This window comes from Centroberyx affinis, unplaced genomic scaffold, assembly GCF_046629955.1.
Source record: "Centroberyx affinis isolate AG114_WGS23_722 - 3 ecotype Tasmania unplaced genomic scaffold, CSIRO-AGI_Caff_v1 ptg007140l_1, whole genome shotgun sequence".
Taxonomy (NCBI): domain Eukaryota; kingdom Metazoa; phylum Chordata; class Actinopteri; order Beryciformes; family Berycidae; genus Centroberyx; species Centroberyx affinis.
In genome coordinates this window covers 13,821-38,274 of record NW_027283618.1, presented here as the reverse complement: position 1 = coordinate 38,274, position 24,454 = coordinate 13,821, and the positions used below count along the sequence as shown (strand labels likewise).

General features: G+C 41.7%; 3 protein-coding genes across 5 annotated transcripts in view; all 3 read right to left on the bottom strand.

The window, feature by feature from the left end:
• LOC139639329 (dynactin subunit 1-like) overlaps positions 1-1,555 on the bottom strand; it is a 41,042-nt gene extending 39,487 nt beyond the window's left edge. For both annotated transcript variants that reach the window (XM_071513413.1, XM_071513412.1), the window contains exon 1: positions 1,523-1,555. In XM_071513413.1, the coding sequence (XP_071369514.1) occupies positions 1,523-1,555 (33 nt within the window). The remainder of the gene's footprint in view (positions 1-1,522) is intronic.
• A 4,932-nt stretch (positions 1,556-6,487) lies between these two features.
• LOC139639339 (probable N-acetyltransferase camello) lies at positions 6,488-8,853 on the bottom strand. Of its 2 annotated transcripts, none has more exons than XM_071513423.1 (2): positions 8,742-8,853; positions 6,488-8,057 (listed from the first exon to the last, which is right to left on the bottom strand). In XM_071513423.1, the coding sequence occupies exon 2, from the start codon at positions 8,042-8,044 to the stop codon at positions 7,370-7,372; it is 675 nt and encodes a 224-aa protein (XP_071369524.1). In that variant the 5' UTR covers positions 8,045-8,057; positions 8,742-8,853; the 3' UTR covers positions 6,488-7,369. The 2 variants fall into 2 exon arrangements, with proteins under 2 accessions (XP_071369524.1, XP_071369525.1); XM_071513424.1 differs by lacking the exon at positions 8,742-8,853 and adding an exon at positions 8,149-8,561.
• Positions 8,854-10,380: 1,527 nt separating this feature from the next.
• slc39a8 (solute carrier family 39 member 8) lies at positions 10,381-24,444 on the bottom strand. Its single transcript, XM_071513416.1, has 8 exons — positions 24,220-24,444; positions 23,309-23,471; positions 18,607-18,776; positions 17,598-17,720; positions 16,206-16,376; positions 13,668-13,875; positions 11,851-12,035; positions 10,381-10,718 (listed from the first exon to the last, which is right to left on the bottom strand). Exons 1-8 carry the CDS (start codon positions 24,442-24,444, stop codon positions 10,572-10,574), a joined length of 1,392 nt encoding a protein of 463 aa, XP_071369517.1. The 3' UTR covers positions 10,381-10,571.
• Between the last annotated feature and the right edge of the window lie 10 nt (positions 24,445-24,454).

Genomic DNA, 24,454 nt, shown 5'->3' with positions numbered 1-24,454 from the left:
GCAGAAATCAAAGACGAATTGTGGATGATGGCCTTTTTATGCACGTTATCGTCACCATATGTAGCTATGTAGAAAGCAGCCATGCAAAACCTGAATTGCTCTAATTACTGAAAGTCTAATTAGCCTTGCTTATTATTCATGACCAACAAAGAACGAGACACTTTAACCAGCATGTACACTGCATCCCCGAGTCTTAACTGTCAAGAGTTTTGCATGTCATGATGAGCACAATGGGGAAAAAATCCTGAGTGATTTAATTCAGTCTTAACGTGTCTTTACAGCCATCAAATCAAATTTTAAAAAGAAAGGAGGAATCCTTGGTTGAAGTGCTTCGGGGAGACAACACGGCTCAAACGCACCCAGCAGCGGTCTGCAATGAAATATTCATTAGGTTTTATACTATGTGTTTCTAAAGTCATCAAATCAATAAAATAAAATAAAATAAAACAAAAACAAGGACAATCCTTGATAAGACACCCCAGTGTTTTGGGTGGGCTACCTCACTCTAGTGCACCCGCCAACAGTCTGCAAGGAGACATTCACCACGGTTCATACGATGCTCGGGCCTGTCTGCCATGTGCTGGAGGCAGAGAGGAGGACCAGAGGAGGGCACGGTGAATAATTCAGTGCCACTCTACACTTACAACACACGCAAGCTCAAACTACAAAGCTCAGAGAAGATGCAAACAATTACACAGCCTACATTTACTGTACAGGAGCACTCATGGCGAAGGAAGCTCCCAGAAAGGCTGCTGCCAAAACTTGTTAGCGTTACGCTTATGTGAGGTCGAGTATTGCTTTGTTAAACAACACCTGCGAGTGCTGTCCCATGGTTTTCATTGATTGTCTTGTGTGTTATGCAGCCTACATTACAAACTACGCAATAAAGATAAAGAGGACATTTGTGAGAAGTGAGGAGCTTTGTATGATCTGGGATGGCTACTAAATGGCTTCATCATTAGCTGGGAAGAACAGAGTAGCCGAGACGTACGCTGAAAGAGAAGTAGCCTAAATCTAAGGGGCGAGCACTGATGTCATCCCTCCTGGTGACAGGGACGCTGCCTGACTCAGAGACGGATGACAAACAGGAAGTCTTCTGGGGCTCGCGGATTGTGTGTCCAGCGGTAACAAAAGCCTTGCAAGACCTATTACCCGCCTGTCATGTATTGGCTATTAGTTTACAGGTCTACAGATGCGTGACAGAGGTCCAAAACCCAACATCACAACACCAATGTCTCGCCTGGGGGGCATCGGAGCCGAACAAAGAGGCAACAATTCAGACAAGAGGAATGCACCGCCGAAATGGATTAGAAAAACCCCCCATTCAGAGTAGAAACCTACATCGGGGCAGATGACAGAGCGAAACAAATCGACCAGACACAACAGAAACAATGGCGCACAGATCAAAACAGCACTAACTTGACACAACAGTCTGGCCTATTCATTCACCCATCTGGGATGTATACACACCAACACACCAACACACACACACACCTCTCGAGGTGAGGTAGAGCACACTCACCCGGGTGTACGTGTGCCTCCTAGTCTGTGACATGTTTCCTGGTCGCCGAGCCCCCCGTCGGCCGTCTTGACTGAGGGAGCGTGTTATTGGGGAGAGCGTCGGCCAGACACAAGGGGGTCGGGGAGAGGGGTGGGGGGGGGGGGTTCAGTGATGCCGCCGGAGCGTCTCTCTCTTTCGCTCTCTTCCTCTTCCTCTCTCCTTACAGATCACACCATCCCCTCTCCTAATCCTCACAGTACAGTCTGGGCTCTCCAAAAACTCCCCGTTTCTCCTCTCTGCTGATCACAGGGGGGCCGGCGGTGGCCCGGCTCAGTCTGGGAGCTTCTGAGGACAGGCGCTCCCCCCAATCCGCCTCGCCGGGGCCGACCTCGCAAGGGGATGAATGGGCCGAAAAGGAAAACAGAGCAGAGACGGGGGGAAAAAACGAGCAGGCTCGGTCTGCTGTGAGTGCATCAGCTGAGCGGCAGCACTGCGCTAGTGTCTGCGCTGGCTTCTGCAGGAGGGAGGGTGGTTTAGGCCCAGGCGGCGGTGCTGGGTCCTAAAGCCTGCAATATGCCTCTCAAAAGCATATCAGAAACTGGACAGTCATTATTCTCATGCTTAATCCTCAGAATTTAGCATGATGCAGTCGTTTGGACTTGTTTTCTTCAGCTTTATGGCTGATCAAAGAGAGCTGACAGGCAAGACTTCTCACAGTCCAGATAAGTCCAATCGTCAAAGTGTATTCCTGCTAAAATCCTCCAATAATCAATACACTCATGAATGATCAGTCACCAAAAACACTCTTTGAACTGTTTTGACAGCCATCAACGCAACAAAGCAACATCATACATGATGCCAGATGTGTCCAGAAACAATGCTCTCTCTGCACTGCAGGCTGTTTCAGATTACTGTCCAAGTTCTTCAAAAAGCATTTCACCTCCTCTCCCCTCCTGTTAAAAGCATGACTGCCGGGACAAACGAATTACATTTGGCCTAGAAATGAAAGACGTGAAACACAGGTAGTGAGCCTTTTTCCACCAGGGGGAAGGTGAACCAGTTCGATTCCACTTCATTGTGGTTCGACACAAAAGGCCCAGGTGACGCTCCATCATGCAGCACACTGTAAGCAAAGGCCTGCAGATTGCATTAGGGCCCAGCCTGATGGTTTGGCAGATCACAGAAGCAGGATTAACACTCTTTTATGAGCTAACTGCGTGGCTGGGGCTTTTTCACTCTCAATCCTCTATTCATGTGTTGTCTGGGTTTTTTTTTGCAATGGAAGCAAATGCTGCAGGGCTTCTGTGTAAAAGGTTTCAGCATCGAGGCTGATGAGAGAGTTTTGTTTTAACAGGATGCATTTCAGCAGCTGAACCAAAGGGACCAAAGCTTTCAGGAGAGGGAGATACATATCTGCCTAATAATGCATCAGTCATAAAGCTTCAGCAACAAAGCTTGGGCCAGGCTGATATATTGTGGGGTTTGTGGGCTTAGTATATCCTACACATGGATATTCTGACAGAATCATGTAAGCCTGAGCCTTTTGAATGCATCTGTGGCTTCAAAACAGCCTAAATCCCCATATAATATCACAAAACTGTGTATACAAGTCTGAAAACAGCCAACTAAACAAGAGCCAGCCTAAGATTCAGAGCTACTTACAGTGGTGGATATTTAGGGACACACAATAAATCTCTGCAGTCTCTTTGCACCCCTTTATGCAAATGAGGTGGGCAGAGCAGAACCGAGGGGGTGGGTGCTGGGGGGGAGGAGGAGGAGGAGGAGGAGGAGAGGGAGGTAGGTGGGTGGTTGGGGCGGGGGGGGGGGGGGGGGTCTTATCTCTCACCAAAGAAATAGGCATAGCCGCTGAAATCCACATGGGATCAGCAGACGACCAAAATGCCTCATCACAGAGGATGAGGACAATGAGGCAGAGAGAGAGAGAGGCGTAACCGGCACAGCTACAGTCGAGCTCACAGTCGAGATTTTAGGAACAGAGGTGACACACTGGAAATTCAGCAGGATCGACACTACGCATCTAGGTCTGCCGGTCCGGGGAGGATGAAATCCACCTCACTGACAAGGTAAAAAACGAACAACATCGCTACGTCCTAAATGCTAATACAGATCAGAACAGAAAAACGGGCCGTGCAGTATAGTATAAATGTAGTATAAATTTAAGTTCAACATATCTGAGAGATATCGTGCCTTTTACAGATACTTGAATGAAGAGCTAAAATAGCAGCCGCTGTGTCAAAGTCATGCTGTGATTGGTTTCACACAGCATCATTATGTCATCAAGGTACAGATCTCTACGGCTAGGAAAAAAATCAATAGGAAGCGAGGGTTTCATTTGATAAGAGTTCGGTTCAGTAAATGATACGGCAGGGTCACTGAAACTGAAGAGAAATAACCTGTCGATACATAAAGCTATTTCACCAAGGTTAAAGCTGCAGCAGTTGTCATCTAGTATTAACATTTATTGTTAGGGCTAATATTAACAGCACAACTTTTACTGTGTGGGATACATGATGTTTTGGCCTCATGATTAGTAATACAGTGGTAAATGTTTCATTAATGGGTAAACTATGAACTCAAATAGCCTATGTCATTGCCATGAGGAGAATCCCAAAAATTACAAAAAGTGAAAAACAGAAAAGCATAGAATAGTGTTTTATTTTTTAAATGACCTTATATCCATGTAACCTACATCAGTCTGATATTTCTTGCTACAAAGTACTTATACCATAAAGACTAATAACGGTGGATTAACTGTATCTCTCAAATTGAAAGTTGGGTTCACCCTCCACTACCTGCTTGCCAGATATATTTAGGTCTGCTCTCAGACAGCACTATGTCATGCATACATGAAAAGTAGGTCATCCATACAAACACAAGGATAGAGCCTATTCATTTCAGGTACATATGTGTAGCTGACCCTTTATTCCAGTGTGCATCAAATGAGCAACAAAGTGCTTGATTTAAATGCATCATCATCATCAAAATAGGCCTGCTAATGTATAAATAAAGATGGCTGAGTCTAAATTATGGGAAAAGGGAAGTGCTAAATGTGTAATCTGGTGCCATCTAGTGATTTCAAAGCCAGGGCACCATTGCCTCAAAAATATTGCCCCACTGAATACACCACAACAATAATCTTGTCAGTAAATTAACTTAATTAAAATGAGTTATACTATTACCCTAAATACAACAGAGGCTAAACTAATCATTTTTGGCCCGTTATGTCTGGTAGGGAATCATATTAATTGACAGCATGGGTGTGGCTGCAGCCTGACATTACATTACACTGCATTTTATCCTGGCAGATTAACGAAATAGGCTTCTGCCAAATGAGAAAATAAATCTGAGGACTAAAGCCAAATTAAGTCAAATCATCCCATGTGGGCTGGCTGTCCGACCCCCGCTCCCCCCATAACCATCAACCACAGCTAATTAAATAACTGAAACAATCACCAGCCAAAAAAAAAATGCGTGTTTTTAATGTCCATTCGTTGTATTTAATAGCTGTGATTGTCATTAATATCATCTCTCTACAGTATAAACCGACATTTGTTCCTCAGTCTCAGCTGTCAGTTGGTTGGACACTCCCTGCTCAGCTGCTAGCAACAGTAGCCTAGCTAGCTTCAGTTAGCTTTCTCATGCTTTCCCCTGGCTTCACCCGGCACATTTTAACAACAAAACACACACACCTGCATTTTAACAAAGCTTTCCTACATGTACCACCCAAGTCCAGGTGGCAGTGTGTGCTGAAATCTTACCTGGTTGTGTTAAATGTAACCGCTCAGCTTCGTCCCTGCCAGGCTACATCCATCCATGGAAATCTGACCGGCAACATCCTGAGGTGTCCAACCTGCTGCCTGACCACAACTGTCAAACCATGGAGCCTGCTGACATGTTTAACACCGTATCAGGTTATATACACACACTAAGTACATTACTGCATTCATCAGTGAGAAAGAGGACAGCTGACAAGTCTATTGAAATATATCAATATAATTCCATGTAAAGGAACAGAAAAAGTATGGCATAAATTATAATAAAGTTAATTAGATGTTCTTTCTTTGTCTTCTTTTCTTCAGCAACCTTGTTTCTCTTTTGCTTGCCATGTGAAGCTCTTTGTAAAATTCATATTGGAAAAGTTCTGTACCTACAAAAACAGTTATGTAATAAAACGCCAAGGGGGAAAAGAAACACCAAGGAAAAAAAGCAAAAAATAAATAAATAAATAAATATATATATATATATATATCACCCAGGGAAATAGGAAACAACAAAAAAAAACATCAAGCAAAAAGCAACAGCTAAAAAAAACACAGAAGAAAAAAACATCAATAACAAAAGAAGACAAAAAAACAAGGAAAAGGAAAACATCAACAAAAACCGTCAAGGAAAAAACAAAAGAAACAAAAACATCAACAAGTAGAGGAAACAGAAATTCATCCTGACTACTCGTGCATCCGCAGGTGAGGCTTCTAGCTGACCTTGCACCTTGTTTCCATATTTAAACATCATAAAGTTGATCAGCTTGGCTGGCAGGGGACGGTCAGACAAATTCATCTATTCTGTCGAAGCCGTGAGCCGTGATCTGGCGATGCACAAACCCCCCTAACTCCCTCCTAACAAACTTTCCCTGACTCTCAGCCACACAGAAACACAAGACGTGTCCTTCCTGCATGTAGGTTGTTTTAATATCCATGAGATCCTGTCTGAGACCGAGCCGGATCCCCTGGGTGAAGCAGGTACCCGACTCTCTCTCTCTCGGGCCTCCAGCAGCAGCAGCATTGTGGTTATTAGTGGAGTCAGGAGGGATCCAGACAAGGCTTTGGCTGCCAGGGGAAAGCAGAGGAACACATTTCCCATTGTCCTCGTCCCAGGAAGGACGGAGCCGAAAAAACTGGCCACCTGGTCGCCCTGGAAAGAATAACAGAGCTCACTCGCAGACAAAAAGTGAAGATGAGAATGTATTTTTAGATGACATGATGAAGTACGCTGTACGAATACATGTTGTGTTTTTCAGTAAGCAATGTTTTTAGATATCTAAACACTGGAGGTTTGACTACAGTGAACATTCATAGTTGAAAACAGCAGAGGATTATGTACCTGCAGGTCAGGTTTTACATTTGCACTCCATCTAATATGAAAAGAAAATGCAACTGCATGTATGTTGGCTGTTAAAATACTGAAATCAGACATATACCTATGATTATTCATCTCAAGGTTTCAAATACACCCAATATATTATTATGTTATGTATTCTCATGATCTAACATGTCACCTGTTCAGCACCTTTTACCAAAACATGGATGGGCTTCTCATAAGCATCTTAATGTTCACCTAATCAGGATCACCTCATTTCTATTATAAGAAATAATCTTTGTGGTTAGGACAGGCTGGGGAAACTGGGTTCAGGATACTATTTAAAAATAAATTCTTAAAAAAAATGTTTACTTTATAGAAATTTGTTTTTCATGCCACAAAAATGAAGAGACACAGTTTAGCTCTAACATTTTATTCTAAGCGCCCGATAGGCATGAATAATTTACAAAATCAAATAATTGAATAATAATAATAATAATGAAATTAAAGCAAATCAATCAACATAAAACGCTGGATAGCACAACCATGGAAAGAACAGATTTATCCATACTTAAGGACTAATGTTACATGTAAATCAACTATAAAGGAAGATGATTCAATGAGGTAACAGAAATGCCAAAAAATAATAAATGCTCGATCCATCCAGTTTGTGTGTAGTAACAAATTACAAATGAGGATGCTGTCATTCTGAAATGTTAAGCAATTTTTTTGTGTGTGTGTGTGTGTGTGTATTTTTATATTTCAGTCCATTCAGTCCCCTTTCCGATCTCGCTGTAAATCTAGTCTGTACTCAACCAGGGAGAAGTTGGTGATTTTGGCAACAAGTTCAGGAATGACAAACTCCCTTATCTTGTCGTAGCCCATGTGTTCGTAAAGCTTCTGAGCGTCTGTCTGCACCATCGAGGTGTACAGGACGACGGCCGCGTAACCCCTGTCCCGCGTGAAATCCGCTACCGTCCGACACAGAGCCTTGGCGATGCCCATCCCGCGGTGCGTCCGGCGCACAGACATGCGCTTCAGTTCCAAGCAGCCCGGCACCCTCTCGGCGGGCAGGCAGGCCACCGTGCCCACCACCCGGCCCTCGATCTCAGCCACCCAGAAGCACGCGTCCTTCTGCTCCAGGTAGGTCTCCCTGACGCAGTTGAGGTCCTTCTTGAGGGACGTCTCGATGTACCTGGAGAACATGTGGCCGACGAACTGCCGCGCCCCCGCCAGGAGGAGGGTGACGGCCAGGATGGGCAGCAGGAAGGACTTGGAGCTGGCCATCAGAGCGCAGAACACGCACATCAGCACCATCTGGGTGAGCGGCTGCTTCAGGAGGTGCATGAAGGACGAGGGCACGTGCTCGCTCATCCCCAGGGTGAAGATCTCCTTCACCGCCTCCGAGTCCTCGTCCCGGTACTTCCGGATCTGGATACCGGCCATGATGCGGCACCGCCTTTCAATGAAACAGTAAGACAACTGTGAGAGCTGACAAACTACTGAGTTACCAAAAACACACTTAAACATCATTCATTCATTTTCTTAACCATTTTATTCCTTTCCAGGGTCACAGGGGGCTGCAGCCTATCCCAGGATGCACTGCTCAGAAGGCAGGGAAACTCCCTTGACAGCTCGCAACTCCATGACAGAGCATAAATATCACACACATCATGAATTATTAGGGGGAAGTTACACTGGAGAAGATATGGGATATGTCTCCCTGCCCCCAACTTCAGCACTAATCACTCATGACCCTCAAAATGACCCAAAATGACCCAAAATCGGCGTCCAGGTCACATGAATCCGGGTGACCCCAAACTCCAAAGGTAAGCTTATAATTAACTAGCGATAAGCTAGCTGGCGTTAGCTAACTGTTACTGCAAAAGGCTAAATAACGTTATTAGCCCCTTGATCTTCTCAAGCAAAACACTATGAAACACAACACTGAATGTACAATCAGGTAATGTGTACTATATGAAATGTAAACCTTTAACACGACTTTAATTCGACATTTCTCTGCGAAGTCAGCTAAAGGCAGCTAGCCAAAGTGTCCGCCTCTAAGCTGCCAGTGACGGACTGAGGTTTGAGGCTGACTCACTCGCTGGAGGAGAAAATATATAAATAAATAAAGACGACTAACCTGTTTTTTAAATGCTTGGACGCTCAATCGGAGTTTTGCTGCGCGCAGCAAGTTGCCTGAAGTCAAACTCGTCTCATCTGCCTTCCTGTTCCTCAGCTCGGATCACTTGGAGCACTTCCTGGTTTGAGGAATGCTGGTCGCGGATTGGATAGGTGGCGCTTGCGCTCGCAGCAGAAAAGAGCTTTGTTATGCCTGAATACAACCATTTGTCTGCAATGCTAATACCAATGGCATACATAATAAAAGGCCTTGAAAATCCTTGAAAGTTTGTGGATTTGTGGAAAGTTTTAGAGGAATGAATGAATGAATGAATGAATGAATGGATGGCTGTAATGAAAGTACTTGATTTTCTATTAAAATAAAGCTACCAAATTCATCAGTCACTTCCCAGCTTTAACCCCAAGGATTTCACCATAAGGGCCTATGATTCAAATTCTGAATGTCATGTCTTACCCCAAAACATGAGTCCTTAACTCCACCACACAAGACCTTGAAAGGCATGGATAAGTCCTTGAAGTTGCTGTTAAAGTGGGTGTGTAAGTGTACCTTTCTTGTTGGACGGGGGCTTATTTACTTCATCATTCACAGATTACAAGAAAATATAACAGAAGATAGTATACAAGTGTGCAGGGAAGACTGAGGGAATCCAGAACAGCTCATCACGTGGTTTACAACAGTTTTCTAGTAAACCAGATCAGTGCAAAATAACACAAAGCAGGCAAACAAATTAACATTACTTGTAATATTAATATGGCTTCTGTCTCCATGAAGATCGCAGTGCAAAAGAACAGCAGAGTGGTTCTCATCTTGTATGTCAGACAGCAGCTGGTCTGAGTGGGATTATGTTTGTACATTTGGGTGGGAAAGTTGGATAAATTGGATGAAAACAGTTGCTGAAAACAAATCTTACACAAATGGGGAAAAAAGGTAAAAGTTTCTGGTAATGATTTCTTTTTGACATTCGTGGTGCCCCATATTGATCGACTGTACAAATGATAGTCACTGTCACTCTGACCCAAGCAGTAAATAATAAAGCCTTAGGGATAGGGGAAAAGGGAAAATAGAGAAAACTGTTTTATAAGAAAATCAAAATGGTGGATATGTTAATATGGCGAACACTGATGGTCCTGGAGGCAAATTTGTGAAATGTAGCAAAACAATCCAGATACAGTAGGCTATGTGCACCAAATTTCATGTTATTCATTCGTTTCATGTCATTTGAACTTGTGATATGGGATATGACTGTTAATGATTTTTTATTTTGACCTGCAGTTGTAATCCCATCACCCCTCCTCCTTGGGCTAATCAGTATATGTATAAATATGTATATATATTTAAAAATAGACAAATGTAAACCAAACTAGTTCAGCCATATATCCTCAAAAAAAGGGACCGGCCCAGAGGTCAAAGTCTGATGCCATAACAGACCAACAGTCACTGCTGCCACAGTAAAACTGGTTGTGTTAGTCTACAACACCAATGACTTACCACAGCTGTCAGATATTTCACAATGTATGGAGACTGAAAAAATAATTTATTGTTTTCTTAAAACAAATTTGTCTAGATTCCACACACCAAATGATTGTAAAGATTTTCCCTTTTTCGGGGGTTAAACTACAGCGATAGTCAAAAGATAGAAAACAATTAACATTGAGTTTTGTTTGTACAAAACATTCACTTTACATTCACTTTCCTGCCCAAACAAGTTGTGAGCAGAAATGAAAGCAGCTCATCACTATTTTTTCAATTCAGACACTCTTTCTTTCCAGTTTGTGTTGTGCCCTGTCTCTCCTCCGCCCAGGTTGATCTCTCTAGCCCATGTTGATCTCTCTAGCCCAGGTTGATCTCTCCAGCGAACATGGTGATCAGTAGTATGATGGCAAACCCAGTGAGCAGCCCAGCGTTCTGGATCAGGAAGAAGATGACCTTGGTGGAAGTCCGGTCTTGTTCCTTCATTATGTTATTCATCTCTGGAAACTGAGGAGAACAGCGACAGTCAGATCTCTGTCACATGCAAAACACTTTCAGAGAGACGACACACACACACACACTGGGCTTTATTGTTCAGCAGGCAGCTACAGAGGAAGTGAGAATCTATGAGCAGTTGTAGTAAAAGGAAGTGTGATTTGGTTTGTGATCTTTCCCATGTAGTTCAGAGAGGACAAAGTTCAAACTAGATTCTTTTAAATGGAAAAAAATAAATGCACAAAATAAAGCCAGATTACTCTTCTTTTCTCAGCTGACTGACCGCTCACTGTCAAATGGCTTCACAATTTGTCCAGTTTCTGATGCAATGCTTATGGAGAAACTACAAAATGTGTACTCTGTAATGGATGTGATTTAGCAATGTACAATGCTTAAGTCAAAATGTACGCAAGTAAAAGTAAAACTAGTACCAATTTTTTTTTTTAAATACTCAAAACAGTACAAGTACACAAAAAATCTACTCAGTTACAATAACAAGAGTAACTGTGATTAATTATTTCCACCCATGGTGTTTTCTCAGACAACACTGGTCTGATTTTGATGAAACTAGGAGAGATGATGCATTTTAGCACTGTCCTCTGGTGTTTAAAAAATGACACTGAATGGCCTGATGAGGGCGCTGTAATTAAATGTCAAAAATGTCTAAGGTCCCAACTCCTACAACTGTTACAGTAAGTCCAGTTCACACAAACCTTGCTACACAAATCCAGCTTTCCTTACAAATCACTCAGTGGCCTAACGGACGCAAAAATTGAAGGTCAAAATTGTAAACTCAGATGTAAAATCTCTGACACCACTGGTCAGATTTTGATTAAACTTGGAGGGATTATGCATCTTTCTCCTGATTGGCCCAAGAGGTGTCTGCATCATTTGTGGGGAACGACATGTTTACTTGTTACAGTTTGTATTGTTGTTATCGATAAAAAGCATCAACATCATTACACAACAACATTTCAAACAGCTTAAAATACAACATATAGACAACTTCAGATGCAAAGGAAAGCTATTGCACAAGCCCCACCCCCCACCACAGTTATAAATTATAACTTCTCAATTATGCATTACAACCTCCAGAAAGTGCCATTTTGTCATACACACCCTCAGACAGGACAGTCCCACTCACCATGTCTGCCAGTGCAATATACAGGAACATGCCTCCAGCGATGGCGAAGATGGCGTTGGGGGCGAAGGCGCTGCCGAGCAGGATGCCGAACGCCAGGCCGACGTAACACGACATGGCCGACAGCAGGTTGAAGAAAATGGCCTGTGGGATGCTCATACCAGCGTTCAGCAGGATCACAAAGTCGCCTGCAGAGGGAGAGAGACGCAGCCGATTAACCACAGGTGACACAATCATGTATAAATAGTCAATAGCCTGATTGAAATGTAAGTTTTTGGGTTTTTTTTTTATTTATTTATTTTTTTTTATTTCTATCGTCAGCATCAGATATACAAAGTTATCCAAAAACATAAATGGAGTAACAGAACAGTAATAACGAATAACAGACATTAAAATATACAACGCCTGGGGTTACAAACAAAGTTTGACACAAAAAGATACAAAATGAAAATAGTGCAGTACAAATTATATTAAGATGTTAAATTTGGAGCACAAACTTAAAGTTTTCACAGCTTTACTATTGCATGAGGTAGATAATGTTCTAATATAGGACTCTGCTTCTTTTTTAAAGGTAGAGAAAAAGGGTTTAGTTTTCAACACCTTACGATTGAAATGTAAGTGTTCTGTTTCTTCTCTCTTGTATTTGTCTGTATTCACATTCTTTTTTTTTGCTCTGTAAAGAATTTTGTGATGAACCAAAAAGTGTCCATGAATAAATTTCACTTGGGGAAAACACTGAATCTGATATGGATATTCTTTTTGTTTAAAAGCACCGAGCAAACCAAGAGTCATTCCATCTGAAATCCGACTGGATTTGGGAGTTTTACAGGCTTAGGTCTATTTTTTTTTTCATTTTCAGGCAAAAAAGGAATTAAAAATCAGATTTTCATTGTGGTAATTAGGGCTGAACAATATTGACAAAAAAATTCTAATTGCGATTATTTGACAGAATATTGCAATTGCTATTTATACTGTGATTTATATCTTGCAAATTTTTCTTGTAAGAAATCTTTTACAACTTTAAAATTGTTTATAGAAAAGTGATTTTGTTGTCAGTGTTCAGGATTTAATGAGTTTGAGTGTAAAAGGTTTTGATTCATGGACCAAAGATTACCTGCAGCTCTAAAACTCCAGTTTGGACCAAACTCTCTCTGAAGAAATTAATTGCAGCCTCTGCGATTTGGAAATTGCAGAAGTTCACGTTGCGATTTCGATTTATTTTCGATTAATGGTTCAGCTCTAGTGGTAATTACACAGAACATATAGAACACATATTCATCAAGGTTTCGATGCAACTATGAATCCAGGATGTACACTCCTACACTCTGCAGGACTTGTGTAGGAGAAGATTTAAGTTCCATCAATGTTGCTGCAATTCCTACTGGTCGCCAACAGAGGTCAATAAGTGCCATAGATTACTTGATGCCCCTGTAAAGTCACAATGAAACCACATTTTGAGAGCATCTTGCTTCCTTAATGTGATGTATTTCCTGTTGAAACAGGATATTGGGGCAGGACATACTGCAGGGAGGGATCATTTAAAAGTGTAAACCAATGGGGTATCAGTTAGGGAGAGAAAGGTTTGATTTGAAGGGCGGCGGTTGATGGTTTTATTGGCTGGAATTTTTACGTTTGCCTCATGGTACACGATGATGTCACCACTAAAGAATTTCAGTGTGACTTTAAATTTAAGCAATAAGATGTAACCGGCTTTAGGCGAGGGATAAACTGCTCTCTGTCTCCTTTGGAACTTAAAAATCACGCCAAATAAAATCAATCAATCAATCAATCAATTCAGTTTTCCACTGCTGCTCACTCACCCAGCTCATGCGGGAACTCCTCGCACACGATGGCGATGGAGGTGCTGAACCCCGTCAGCACCGACACCGTGAACGAGGCGCCGATCGCCAGGCCGTCGATGAAGTTGTGCAGCGCGTCGCTCAGCGTTATCATCCACGCCACCGTCTTGATGTTGGAGATGCGTTGGCCGCGCAGCCAGTGGCACATGACGCCCGACGCATGGACTTCCTGCGAGGAACGGGAGAGGGAGAGGGAGAGAGAGAGAGAGAGAGAGAGAGAGAGAGAGAGAGAGAGAGAGAGAGGACGGGTTGAAGGTAAACTCTCTCCGCTGTTTGTTCACGCCAAAGAAGAGTCATATTCCAGCGCAAATGCAAACAATGAAACATGTGGATTCAATGACTATGCTTAACCCCTAAAACCCCAAACAAATCATCCAAAAACAAAGAAGTCCAACAGTCAATACACAAAGTTTTTTTTATTTTATGGATGCAATCAACCTTTCTCAAGACAATCTTTGTATACTTAACATCTGATTTCATCTTGAGAAAGCTTGATCAACTGAAACACGGACATAATAAACTGGTGCAGAGGTGACTGTGCATGTGACTCCCTTTTGCCTGTGGATTCAATACCATCTTCATGCCTTTTACTACGTCAATACCGCAAACTGTAGAGCTACAGGTGCTTAGATTTCGGTTACGATCGGGTCTGACAGTTTAACTACTGTAGGCGTTTCCAAGTCATTTTAATTTCGACATCGCCGCATGAACAAAAACAGCTTTATTCAACTTGTATTGCCGGTGGATATCGCTTACACACTACTATTCAGCTTTTAAGAAAAACACACAAACTCTGAGGAAATGCTGTTTACTTAAGGGCCTTAATCGACAAAGCGTTTCCACTTTAATAGGCTCGATACGTAAGAGATACTGAATGACGCACTGCAGGAAATCGTTTTTTTTCTCCTTCCCCTAAATGGATGTGCAGCACTTTGCAACAGAACTCTTCAATTACAACTATAAAAGGCACAAGTGTTCCTAATGCAAAACCTGAGAACAGGCGGAACCAAACCGTGCTTGTGGGACTCGGTCGGTGATACTCTGCAGCGACAAACCGGCCCATTATCGGAAACAAGGAGTCTTTGTGCTCTGGTCAGACAATTCCAGCATTTATCAGAGATGGAGGTGGGGGGGGGGGGGGGGGGGGTCTGAGGATCTGAGGCCTGCAGCTCGGTTTCATTCCTTGAGCCCTGTGTGACACCGCCGCCACGTCTGTTTGTTTAGTGTTTTGATCCCCTCAGAGCCGGTCTCCTCCATGTGACTCGGAGGATTCACTGTTAAACATTAACGCCGACTCTAATCGTCTCGTGTCGCCAATAACGGCTCAATAAATAACTCTTAAGCGAATACGCATGATGCCATCACATCTGAGCGGGAGGGGGGGGGACACTGCAGGTCGAACTACTTCTATTGCCCCCTTACAATAGTCGAGGGTGAGCAACATATTACTTTCCACATCATACCATGACTGATAAGATGTTTAAAATGCAGCCATAAATTATTTTCTAATACAGTCCATGAATTCGTTGCAGGTGTATTATTGTGTTTGTGACGCCATTTGTGATAGTGGAATGTGACAGACAGCAAATCTGTATCAAGCTCACATTACTCACCCTGATAAGATTTCAGGGAGGGCTCAGTATTCCAGAAGCCTATCTCATTTGGAAGATTGAGCTACTCATTAGATGAGATAGTAGAGAAATTGAGTACAAGGTTGCACTAATGTGTAGGTTAATTTGGCTGGCATCCAGCTGGGTGAGTTCAGCAGCTTAGGTCTGAGCTCCTTGCCTGATATCAGACAGAATTGTCAACTCGTCAACCCGGTGGAGTGAGCGGATTCAAAGGTCTGGACCCAGGCAACTGAGCTCCTGGCAGAACTAATCAATCCCATACAGTGGAAAATATAAGTAAACCAAAGAGTAGTGCAACTAAGTGTGAAGTGTGAAAGAAAATGTAATTCCTGGCAACCTACTCCCCTCTTATATTTCTGTTTTGTTACCGACTTCTGTTTATAACCCTGTTAAGATAATAAAAATAAAGTATAATAAATAAATAAATAAATCAAACAGTAGTGCTTCCCCAACCCCTCTATATTCTAATGTAGATGAGGAGAGTGTGTAGATGTGTGTGCTAGGGCTGCAACTAACGATTATTTTCATTGTCGATTAATCTGTCGATTATTTTCGGGATTAATCGATTAGTTGTTTGGTCTATAAAATGTCAGAAAATGGTGAAAAATGTTGATCAGTGTTTCCCAAAGCCCAAGATGACGTCCTCAAATGTCTTGTTTTGTCCACAACCCAAAGATATTCAGTTTACTGTCATAGAGGAGGAAAGAAACCAGAAAATATTCACATTTAAGAAGCTGGAATCAGAGAATTTTGACTTATTTTTCTTAAAAAAAAACTACTCAAACCGATTATCAAAATAGTTGGCGATTAATTTAATAGTTGACAACTAATCGATTAATCGTTGCAGCTCTAGTGTGTGCTCTGGTACCTGAGAAGGTGTCACCTCTGTATGTGGAGGGTCTGTATTCGGGCTGCTCTTGTCTGTGGTGATGGTGCTGACGCTGGTCAATATGATGCAGTCTTTTTTCTCCAACACGTCTCCGTTCTGCAGGGAGTTTTCTTGAGGCTGATCTGCAGGAGAGAAGTGGCTGTGTCCATGCTGAGGAGGAAAGACAACAGAATCAGATGAGAACACATGAGCAGAGTGGATGAAAATAACTGATGGACAGAGTGAAACATCATGTAGGTTTGATGAAAAGATGGACTGAGAAAAGAGTTGATCCCCCTGTTCTATAGCCTGTGCCTCAATTGTCTCAAGGCTTGAAAGTTCCTTCTTTTTCATTTTTCCTTTTTCAAGTTTGCAAAACTTTCTTACGACCACAAAACCTCAAACAGAGTACAAACTAGAAGGGCACTCAGAGAGCGCAGACCTCCGCCAAGGTTCGTGCTATTATTGCTTCGTGAGTCGGATCCGGTTCCGCTCCAAAATTTAATGGGTTCTTCCTTGGCCCATGCTACACCCTTCCACGAAGTTTCATGAAAATCGGGCCAGTAGTTTTTCCATAATCCTGCTAACAGACAAACAAACAAACAGACAAACAAACAAACGGTACCGAAAACATAACCTCCTTGGCGGAGGTAATTAATTCCTGCAAAGATTCAACACAGAGCTTCAAACTTTCAAAACTTAGTTTCAAGCCTTCAGATTGTGTCGGTTATTTCCCTACTTAATCTTCATCATTCCCAGCCTGCATGAAAATCTGTATGAGTGAATGCGTAACGCTTGAGCAGGCTGCTTAACCCTCCAGTTGCTCTATAGTGGAGCTGCTCAGTATAAACTGGTTGTACTGGGCAGCTCCCAGGTGGGAATGTGTGAATGAAGTGAATGAATGTGAAGCAGGGCATAGCTGAGAAAGAGCATACGTGCTCAGCAAATGAGAAAATATGCATAAATTAAGGTTAAAAAAATTTTGAAATGGTTGAAATGGAGGTGAAGAATCAATAAGTCAATGAAGGTGAGATCAGTAAGGTAACACAGCTCTCCACTGGAAGAACAGGCGTTCCTAATATATTGTACGTTGCACAGTGTCTGATCCCGAGGGCCACGTCAGCATCATCTGTGACTTTCCCTCTTTTCATGTTCACAACTCTATTCGGCCCCTTATACAGTACAGTACAGTACAGTATGAACTGCTATTCTATATGGGGCCCATAAAGAGTAATTGCTATTATGATAGTCACTAATTAGGATCGAGATACGGCAATACATCAGGGCTATTCATTAGCAGTTATACAGCTGAAAATACATCAATGACCTGTGACTGCAATAAATAAAAGATCTTAGTGCCTTATGAACTCACTAACTCTGCTGTTATCTTACCTCATGCTCGACCCGCAGGACCATTTTCAACATCTTCTCCACGAAGAACAGGAGGTAGAACCCGCCAAATATTCCAACTGCGTTCATCACATAGTTATCCGTTTTGGGATCAAAGCCCAGCGCCTTTGGATTTAAGGGAGACTGTTAGTACTGTATCCGAAATCTCTTGCTCCTCCTACACACGCACACACACACTCACACACACAAAAAGGCCACATATCTTAAAATTGGTGAAGTGTTTGTTCTTGTCCGTATCTGTATTTAGGTTCTGTGTTACTCTGTAACGCATTAAAAGAGCTTCAAAATACTGTGAATACATTTTTTGATTTGGTGCTTAACTGGTGATTCATTCCTTGTTACCAGGGTCTGGGTCAAACTCATCAATTCCAATTCACCGAATTTGAAAATACCTGAAATTCTGTGAAATTCCATGTTTTGTTTTTTTTTGTTTTTTTCTTGCCACATATCTGAGATTACACATAGTGTTATATATATTATCAATACTGAAAATCATAAAATGTTAAAGGTTCCTTTCAGGTGGTATTTGATGCATAACATGTAATCGTAATACGTACATTATGATTGAATGTATTTGTTTAACTGTCTTTTAGTTGATCCATAATGTTTAGCAAGTCAAGACAAACTCTATTAGAAGTGGAATTTCATGGAATATAATGGAATTCAATTCTGTTTACTGTCATTCCAATTCAAATCCAATTATTTTTCCTTAGAGCTGGGTGACATTCCAACTCTATGATCTAAATTGGAATTTTCCATGAATTCTCAATTAAATTCATGAATGGCTCCAACCTTGCTTCGTTTAGTTTATTAAGTTTATTTGTCAGGGACTATGTGCAAAAGAGAACATTGATCTCAGAAAAGAGAAAAGATGCTTTGCACCAGACTATAGCTATTGCTAATTTCCATCTGCAGTCCCAGAGCAGGTTGACATAAAATACAGCACAAACAATACAATAGTATTCTCACCACGCCCCCCCCTCTCACAAACCTCTGGTATGAGCTGCAGTACAGCATTGGAGAAGAGCGTCCCGATGGCCAGGCCGATGAAGTAGGTAAGCACTTTGGGGAAGTAAGGTTTCTTGGTGAAGGGGATCAGCAGGAGGCCGAGCAGAGACGACAGGTTTATCACAGTGACCGCCAGGAAGCCGTACCCCCACACTGTCAAGAAGACAAGAAGAAGAAACGGTTACAATTCCATTATCAAATATTTAAAGTGGTAATCCTTGAGATCCTTGCTCAGCACTCGTTGCTGTGGTGTTTCTGCACCGCACTTCCAAGAGATCACCTGTCAATCAAACAGTGTGGGTGGAGCTGTGACATCTTTTTCCTTGGATTTTCTGTTTGATGAAGTTTGAGTTTCTGTAGTTGGCGCTCTTTTCTCTGTCTGTTCAGCCATGGTGGCTATCGCTGCTCATGCTAACTATCCAGTTCTTCTTCTGTTTATTCTAAACCAACTGGAAATATAAAACGCATCACTTCCTGTGCACCAAAGGATTTTTCTTTTATATTTGCTGTTCTAAAGAACAGCAAATATAAAAGATTTCATGAACTGGCTATAGGTTGAATCACTGTAGAGGGCTTAAAGCATAGCACAGCCTCTGACGGCCATATTGGAGGTCCTCAGCTCTTGGGCAACAGCTGACTGAGTTTCTAAACATACAACTTAGCCGAATAGAAAAGACATGGTTAATTTCTGTGATGTTTTTGACTGGGAACTGATCATTTCCCCATTGATACATCTGATTGATAATGTTAGCTTATTAGCTAGCAGCTAACCAACACTGTCTTGTTGTAAACACATCTGATTTGTGCACTAAGTAATGTATGTATGTATGAAGCAAAAAGTGGCTAGTAGTCGCATGCTAACATGAACATTGGTTACTTTGCTAAATTAGCTAGTTAGCTAGCTAACAATTTGTTCAGGTTAACTGAGCTGACTCTTCTCAAGCTACAACTCAGAGTGTTTTGGAGGGGAGCGTATCTATGTTCCCAGGGTCCTATGTTCCCCAGATTTATATGGCACATAATGGGAACATGCCTAAGGGTCCTATGTTCCCAGGGTCCTATGTTCCCCAGTTCCACATATGTGCTCTCCCAGGGTCCTATGTTCCCAAGGTCCTATGTTACCAGGGTCCTATGTTCCCAAGGTCCTATGTTTAACCCTAACCCTATCCCTAACCCAACCCTAACCTTAACTATATTATATTATATTAAGTGAATACAGAGCTGGGGAACATCTTTTTCAGGTTCCCATTATGTGCTATATAGAGCTGGGGAACATAGGACCCTGGGAACATAGGACCCTGGGAACATAGGACCCTGGGAACATAGGAATGACTCCTTTTGGGGAAGAGACTAGGGCTAAAGACAAGACACTTTACTATGTCACAGTAACCTACATTTGGAAACAAATCCACCTTATCAGACTATTAACTTTTTATTATACCATTACTGAATTGACCTACACCCACACCACAGCAGCCTTTTTCAGGTATGTCTCTGCCTAGTCTGGTTGTTATATATTTAGCCAGTTCCTCTGGACCTCCATGATGGCACCAGACATTGTTGGTGGGAGATTTGTGACACAGCTGCAAAACCTCTATTGTGTTACATCAATCAGCAAGCAAAACAGACATTTAAGACATCGTATGAAACGTTGCGGATTGATACTTTACAGCCGTACAAGATTTCATTTATTGTCACAAGAGAAATCCTGTTCACGAGGTCAGTGCAGAACCAGCATGCGTCCTGTAGCTGCAGCGGACAGCACATCCCCGTGTTAACAACAGGCACAGTTGGCCGTAACCCCGCAATGTCAACAGTGCTGAGAGGAATGTTTGACATGGAGTCTGAGAGATCAGTGGCTCCGTGAGTCAATCCAGGACATTTTGCAGCGTTCGGCTCCACCGCAGGAGACGTTTGCAGGAATGTGACTCTGAAACCTCATGGCTGTCATCAGCTGGACCTGGACCTGGACCTGGATCCAGTCTTAGCTCCTTGGTTCATACTTTCATTTTATTTATTTTTTTAATATTTCTTTCTCTTAGGAAAGGACACCCACTCTGACAAAATGATTGGTGGCATGACAGTTAAGTCCATTATGGGTAACTATTACGTTGTCATTATCAATTGAATTGAATTGAATTGAACTGAATTGATTTTATTAGGAATTTAAAAGCACAACAACTCAAAAGAGTATCATGACACAAAATCCCAGAGGATAACACTTAAAGGCATTACTAAAAACACTTATTTCCAAAGTGGTCCTCAATGGAAACAAAGCAAGCATGGAAGATTTTAAGTTAAGGATGTTTTGTCAAAGGAGTGTATATGTATTTCTTGATGTATTTGTCTTTTGCGATGTTGTGCTATGTCTGTCTATTTGTCTTTTATACACCTGTTTACTTGTATTCTCTCTGTATAGTATTACATACCATACGTGTTGTATTCAGGGCGACTTCGTGAAAGAGAGCTTTGCTGTCAATTGGTCTTTCCTGGTAAAATAAAGATTAATATCAATCAATCAAAGTTGGGTCATCTTAAAACTTTTCTTGCAAAGTAATTGAGTGTTTTATTTTCTAATCATCTATGTCTTTGCAGTTTCTTCCAGAACAGATATTCACTGTTTTGGAATGAAACCCTTCAAATGTTCCTCACATCCCTTCATGCTCTGTCCGTTCCCATAACAACATAAGGAGGGGGCTTTTTTTTTATTAGAGAGCAGAGCCTGAGGTCAGATGGCTCCCTCTGTGTGAGTTCGAGTTGTCCTTGTGCCATGTTGTGTCAGTATGGACTGTGAAACTCTGCAAGTTGTCAATATGTTTCTGCACCAGGTTCAGCCAGACGGAGTCTGTACTGTTACTCTGTTACAGACTAGAGCAGCACACAGTTTCTACAGTTTGTGAACTTGGTATTATAAGATTCTATCTGACCTTTTTGTCAAAGCTGAGTTAGTCGCATGAACCTATTCTATGAGTGCCTGTTGACATATGTGTGGTGTTATTTTTTGAAAATAATGATTTTTGAGTCTGTAATTTCTAAAACAAAAGGACCCATCTCCATTTAACTCAATGGATGCTGAAAACTTTGAACCTCAATATCTCAGAACTATCCTGAAGGCAGATAGAAACTTATAATTTTAAGCTCACGAGTTTCAGTTTCAAAGCTCCATACTTTTTCCAGATTGTGATTTCTTGATTTAAGGAGTTTGGTTTTCAGTATGATTTAGTCATCTTGCCCCTACTAACGCTGTCATATCACTTTATGGATGAAGAATATTCTTCATCATGACAAATATCAGAATATGTGACATGATATAAGCTAAAAACCACAGAAAATATGTAGTTGTATGTGTATCAGGACACAACATTTTTCATACTTTTCCAAACTTCTTGTGCAATTTCCAAACTTGTCGGGACCTGGGAATTCTCAAATTCTATTTCCATGCATTTCCAGACCTGTGTAGAACCCTGACAGTGGTTCTCAACTCGGGGCTCGGGACCCCCAACGAGATCGAAAAATGAACTTCAGGGGTTTTACAATAACGTGAATAAAATATATATCACAATCTAAAAATATATTATGCATGGAATCATTATGTTTACTGTTCTAGGCCTCTAAAAATGAATCACACGTAAAAGAGGTGATAAAAGCTTATGATTGGTGTCACAGTTCTGTGGCTTGGCTGCACTGGGTTAGGAGTACGCAACCTCTTGTTTGTTATGGTATTTTGCTTTATTAAGACAGTTCAACATGAAGAAAGAGAGAGAGAGAGAGAGAGAGAGAGAGAGAGAGAGAGCTGTGTTGCATTCTGAGATGCTTTTCTGCTCTCCACAGCTGTAAAGAGGTTATCTGAGTTACTGTGGTCTTTCTGTCAGCTCCAACCAGTCTGGCCGTTCTCCTCTGATCTCTCTTATCAACAAGGCGTCTGCAGAACCGCCGCTCACTGGTTTTTTTTTGTTTTTCGCACCATTCTGTATAAACTCTAGAGACTGTTGTGCGTGAAAAATCCCAGGAGATCAGCAGTTTCAGAAATACTCAAAGCAGCCCGTCTGGCACCAACAGCCATGCCACGGTCAAAGTCACTGAGATCACATTTTTTCCTCCATTCTGATGCTTGATGTGAACATGAACTGAAGCTGCTGACCTGTATCTGCATGATCTTATGCATTGCACGGCTGCCACATGATTGTCTGAATGGATAATTGCATGAATAAGCAGGTGTACAGGTGTTTCTAATAAAGTGCTCGGTGAGTGTATATCAATAAAATTTGATTTGATTTAGACCGGATTCAGACCCAAGACATCACAGCAAGCCACCAGGATTCACCACATCCTGTTGTTTTTTTAGGTGCTGCAACGCAAACAGACATTTTTCTATACTTTTCCAAACTTTTAGAGCACTTTCCAAACTTGTCAGGACCTGGGAATTACCAAATGCTTTTCCTATACATGTCCAGACCTGTAGGAACCTTGGCAGTGGTTCAACCCGGGGGTCGGGACCCCCAAAGAAGTCGAAAAACGACTTTCAACCCAAACAGACTGAGATCCACCGGATTAGAGCAGTCTCTTTCATCCCGTGTGTCCGGATGAAAGCACTGGCAGACCTCATTCAGGACGACAGACCCTACGAACCGTGAGATGTTTGTGTTGCGGGGGTCTTACAAATAAACCGGGATGAAGCAACTCACCAGTGTAGTCAACAGGCTGCAGAGCAGAGGGGGCGGCGTAGGGGCAAGAGGGCAGCAGCACCTGAGTCAACACGGCGGGGCAGATCCTCTCCAGATGTCCCACAGTCAGCTGACTGACATTACTGAACCCATAGTGGGACAAGATCTGCCCCACTGAGGGACACTGAGGGGACGAGACAGACATGTTGTATTAATTTAGTAGTGCATTCATTATAAACCTCAACTCTAAAAGCAGAATATCATCGGCTAAAGACTTGCAAGGGAAAAATACAAACAAAACAAAAAAAAAAAATCCATTAATGACTAAGTATATTTGTTCATAAATCAGTGTAATTATAAACTAAGTATGACTAGAAGATGAATAGAACGCTATAGGAAGTTAATATATACTGTATACAATTTTATACAATTCTATAAAAAAAATAGAGGTGCTTTTTAACCTAACATGTTGTGAGTCTTATTGGTGCATTCATTACAATCATTATCACTAAAAGTAAAAACTATTGGCTATAAAACAAGGAAGAAAAAATAATGGCAAAGTGTATTTGTTCATGAATTATCCCAGTTATAAACCAGGTATGACTATATGGGTTAAATGAAACACTATAGTAAATCAATTAGGCTATATATAATCCTGGATAGATAGGTAAAGATGTTGTTAGACATGTAAGTATTTGTTATTTATTGGTGCATTCATTATAATCGTCAACACTAAAAGCAAAAGAAGATAGAAATACAAAAAAAAGAAAAAAGATAGGAATACAAAAAACAAACAAGGGGGGAAGGAAAACAGAAATCCATTAATACGTTTATTTGCTCATTTAATAGCCTTATTATAAACTAGGTATGACTAAAAATACCACAGGAATTCTCTTAATGATTATAAATAATCCTGGGGGTTTTATACCTACCTCTAGGTTTTCCAGTGGATTTTCTTCTGCTATCAACTCAGGTCTTCTGGCTGAGATTAACAGCACTAAATTTTCCAGGTTTTCCGTTGAGATGGATTTGTTTTCACCGTAATACCGCAAAATATTCGCCAGAAAGCCTTGCCCATCCCGCTCATCCACGTTTATACTTTGGGATTTAGAAATCAAAACCACCGCGCACGCAAGGAAACTTCTGAACTGATACATTGTCGCCGAT

Excerpts from the sequence above, each read along its gene's own strand:
- slc39a8 (XM_071513416.1), bottom strand. The coding sequence starts at position 24,444 with ATGTATCAGTTCAGAAGTTTCCTTGCGTGCGCGGTGGTTTTGATTTCT. Across the intron at positions 18,777-23,308 it reads GCAGCCTGTTGACTACACTG|TGTGGGGGTACGGCTTCCTG; the intron begins GTGAGTTGCTTC and ends TCTTCTTGACAG. Across the intron at positions 12,036-13,667 it reads GGAGTTCCCGCATGAGCTGG|GCGACTTTGTGATCCTGCTG; the intron begins GTGAGTGAGCAG and ends CTCCCTCTGCAG.
- LOC139639339 (XM_071513423.1), bottom strand. The coding sequence starts at position 8,044 with ATGGCCGGTATCCAGATCCGGAAGTACCGGGACGAGGACTCGGAGGCG.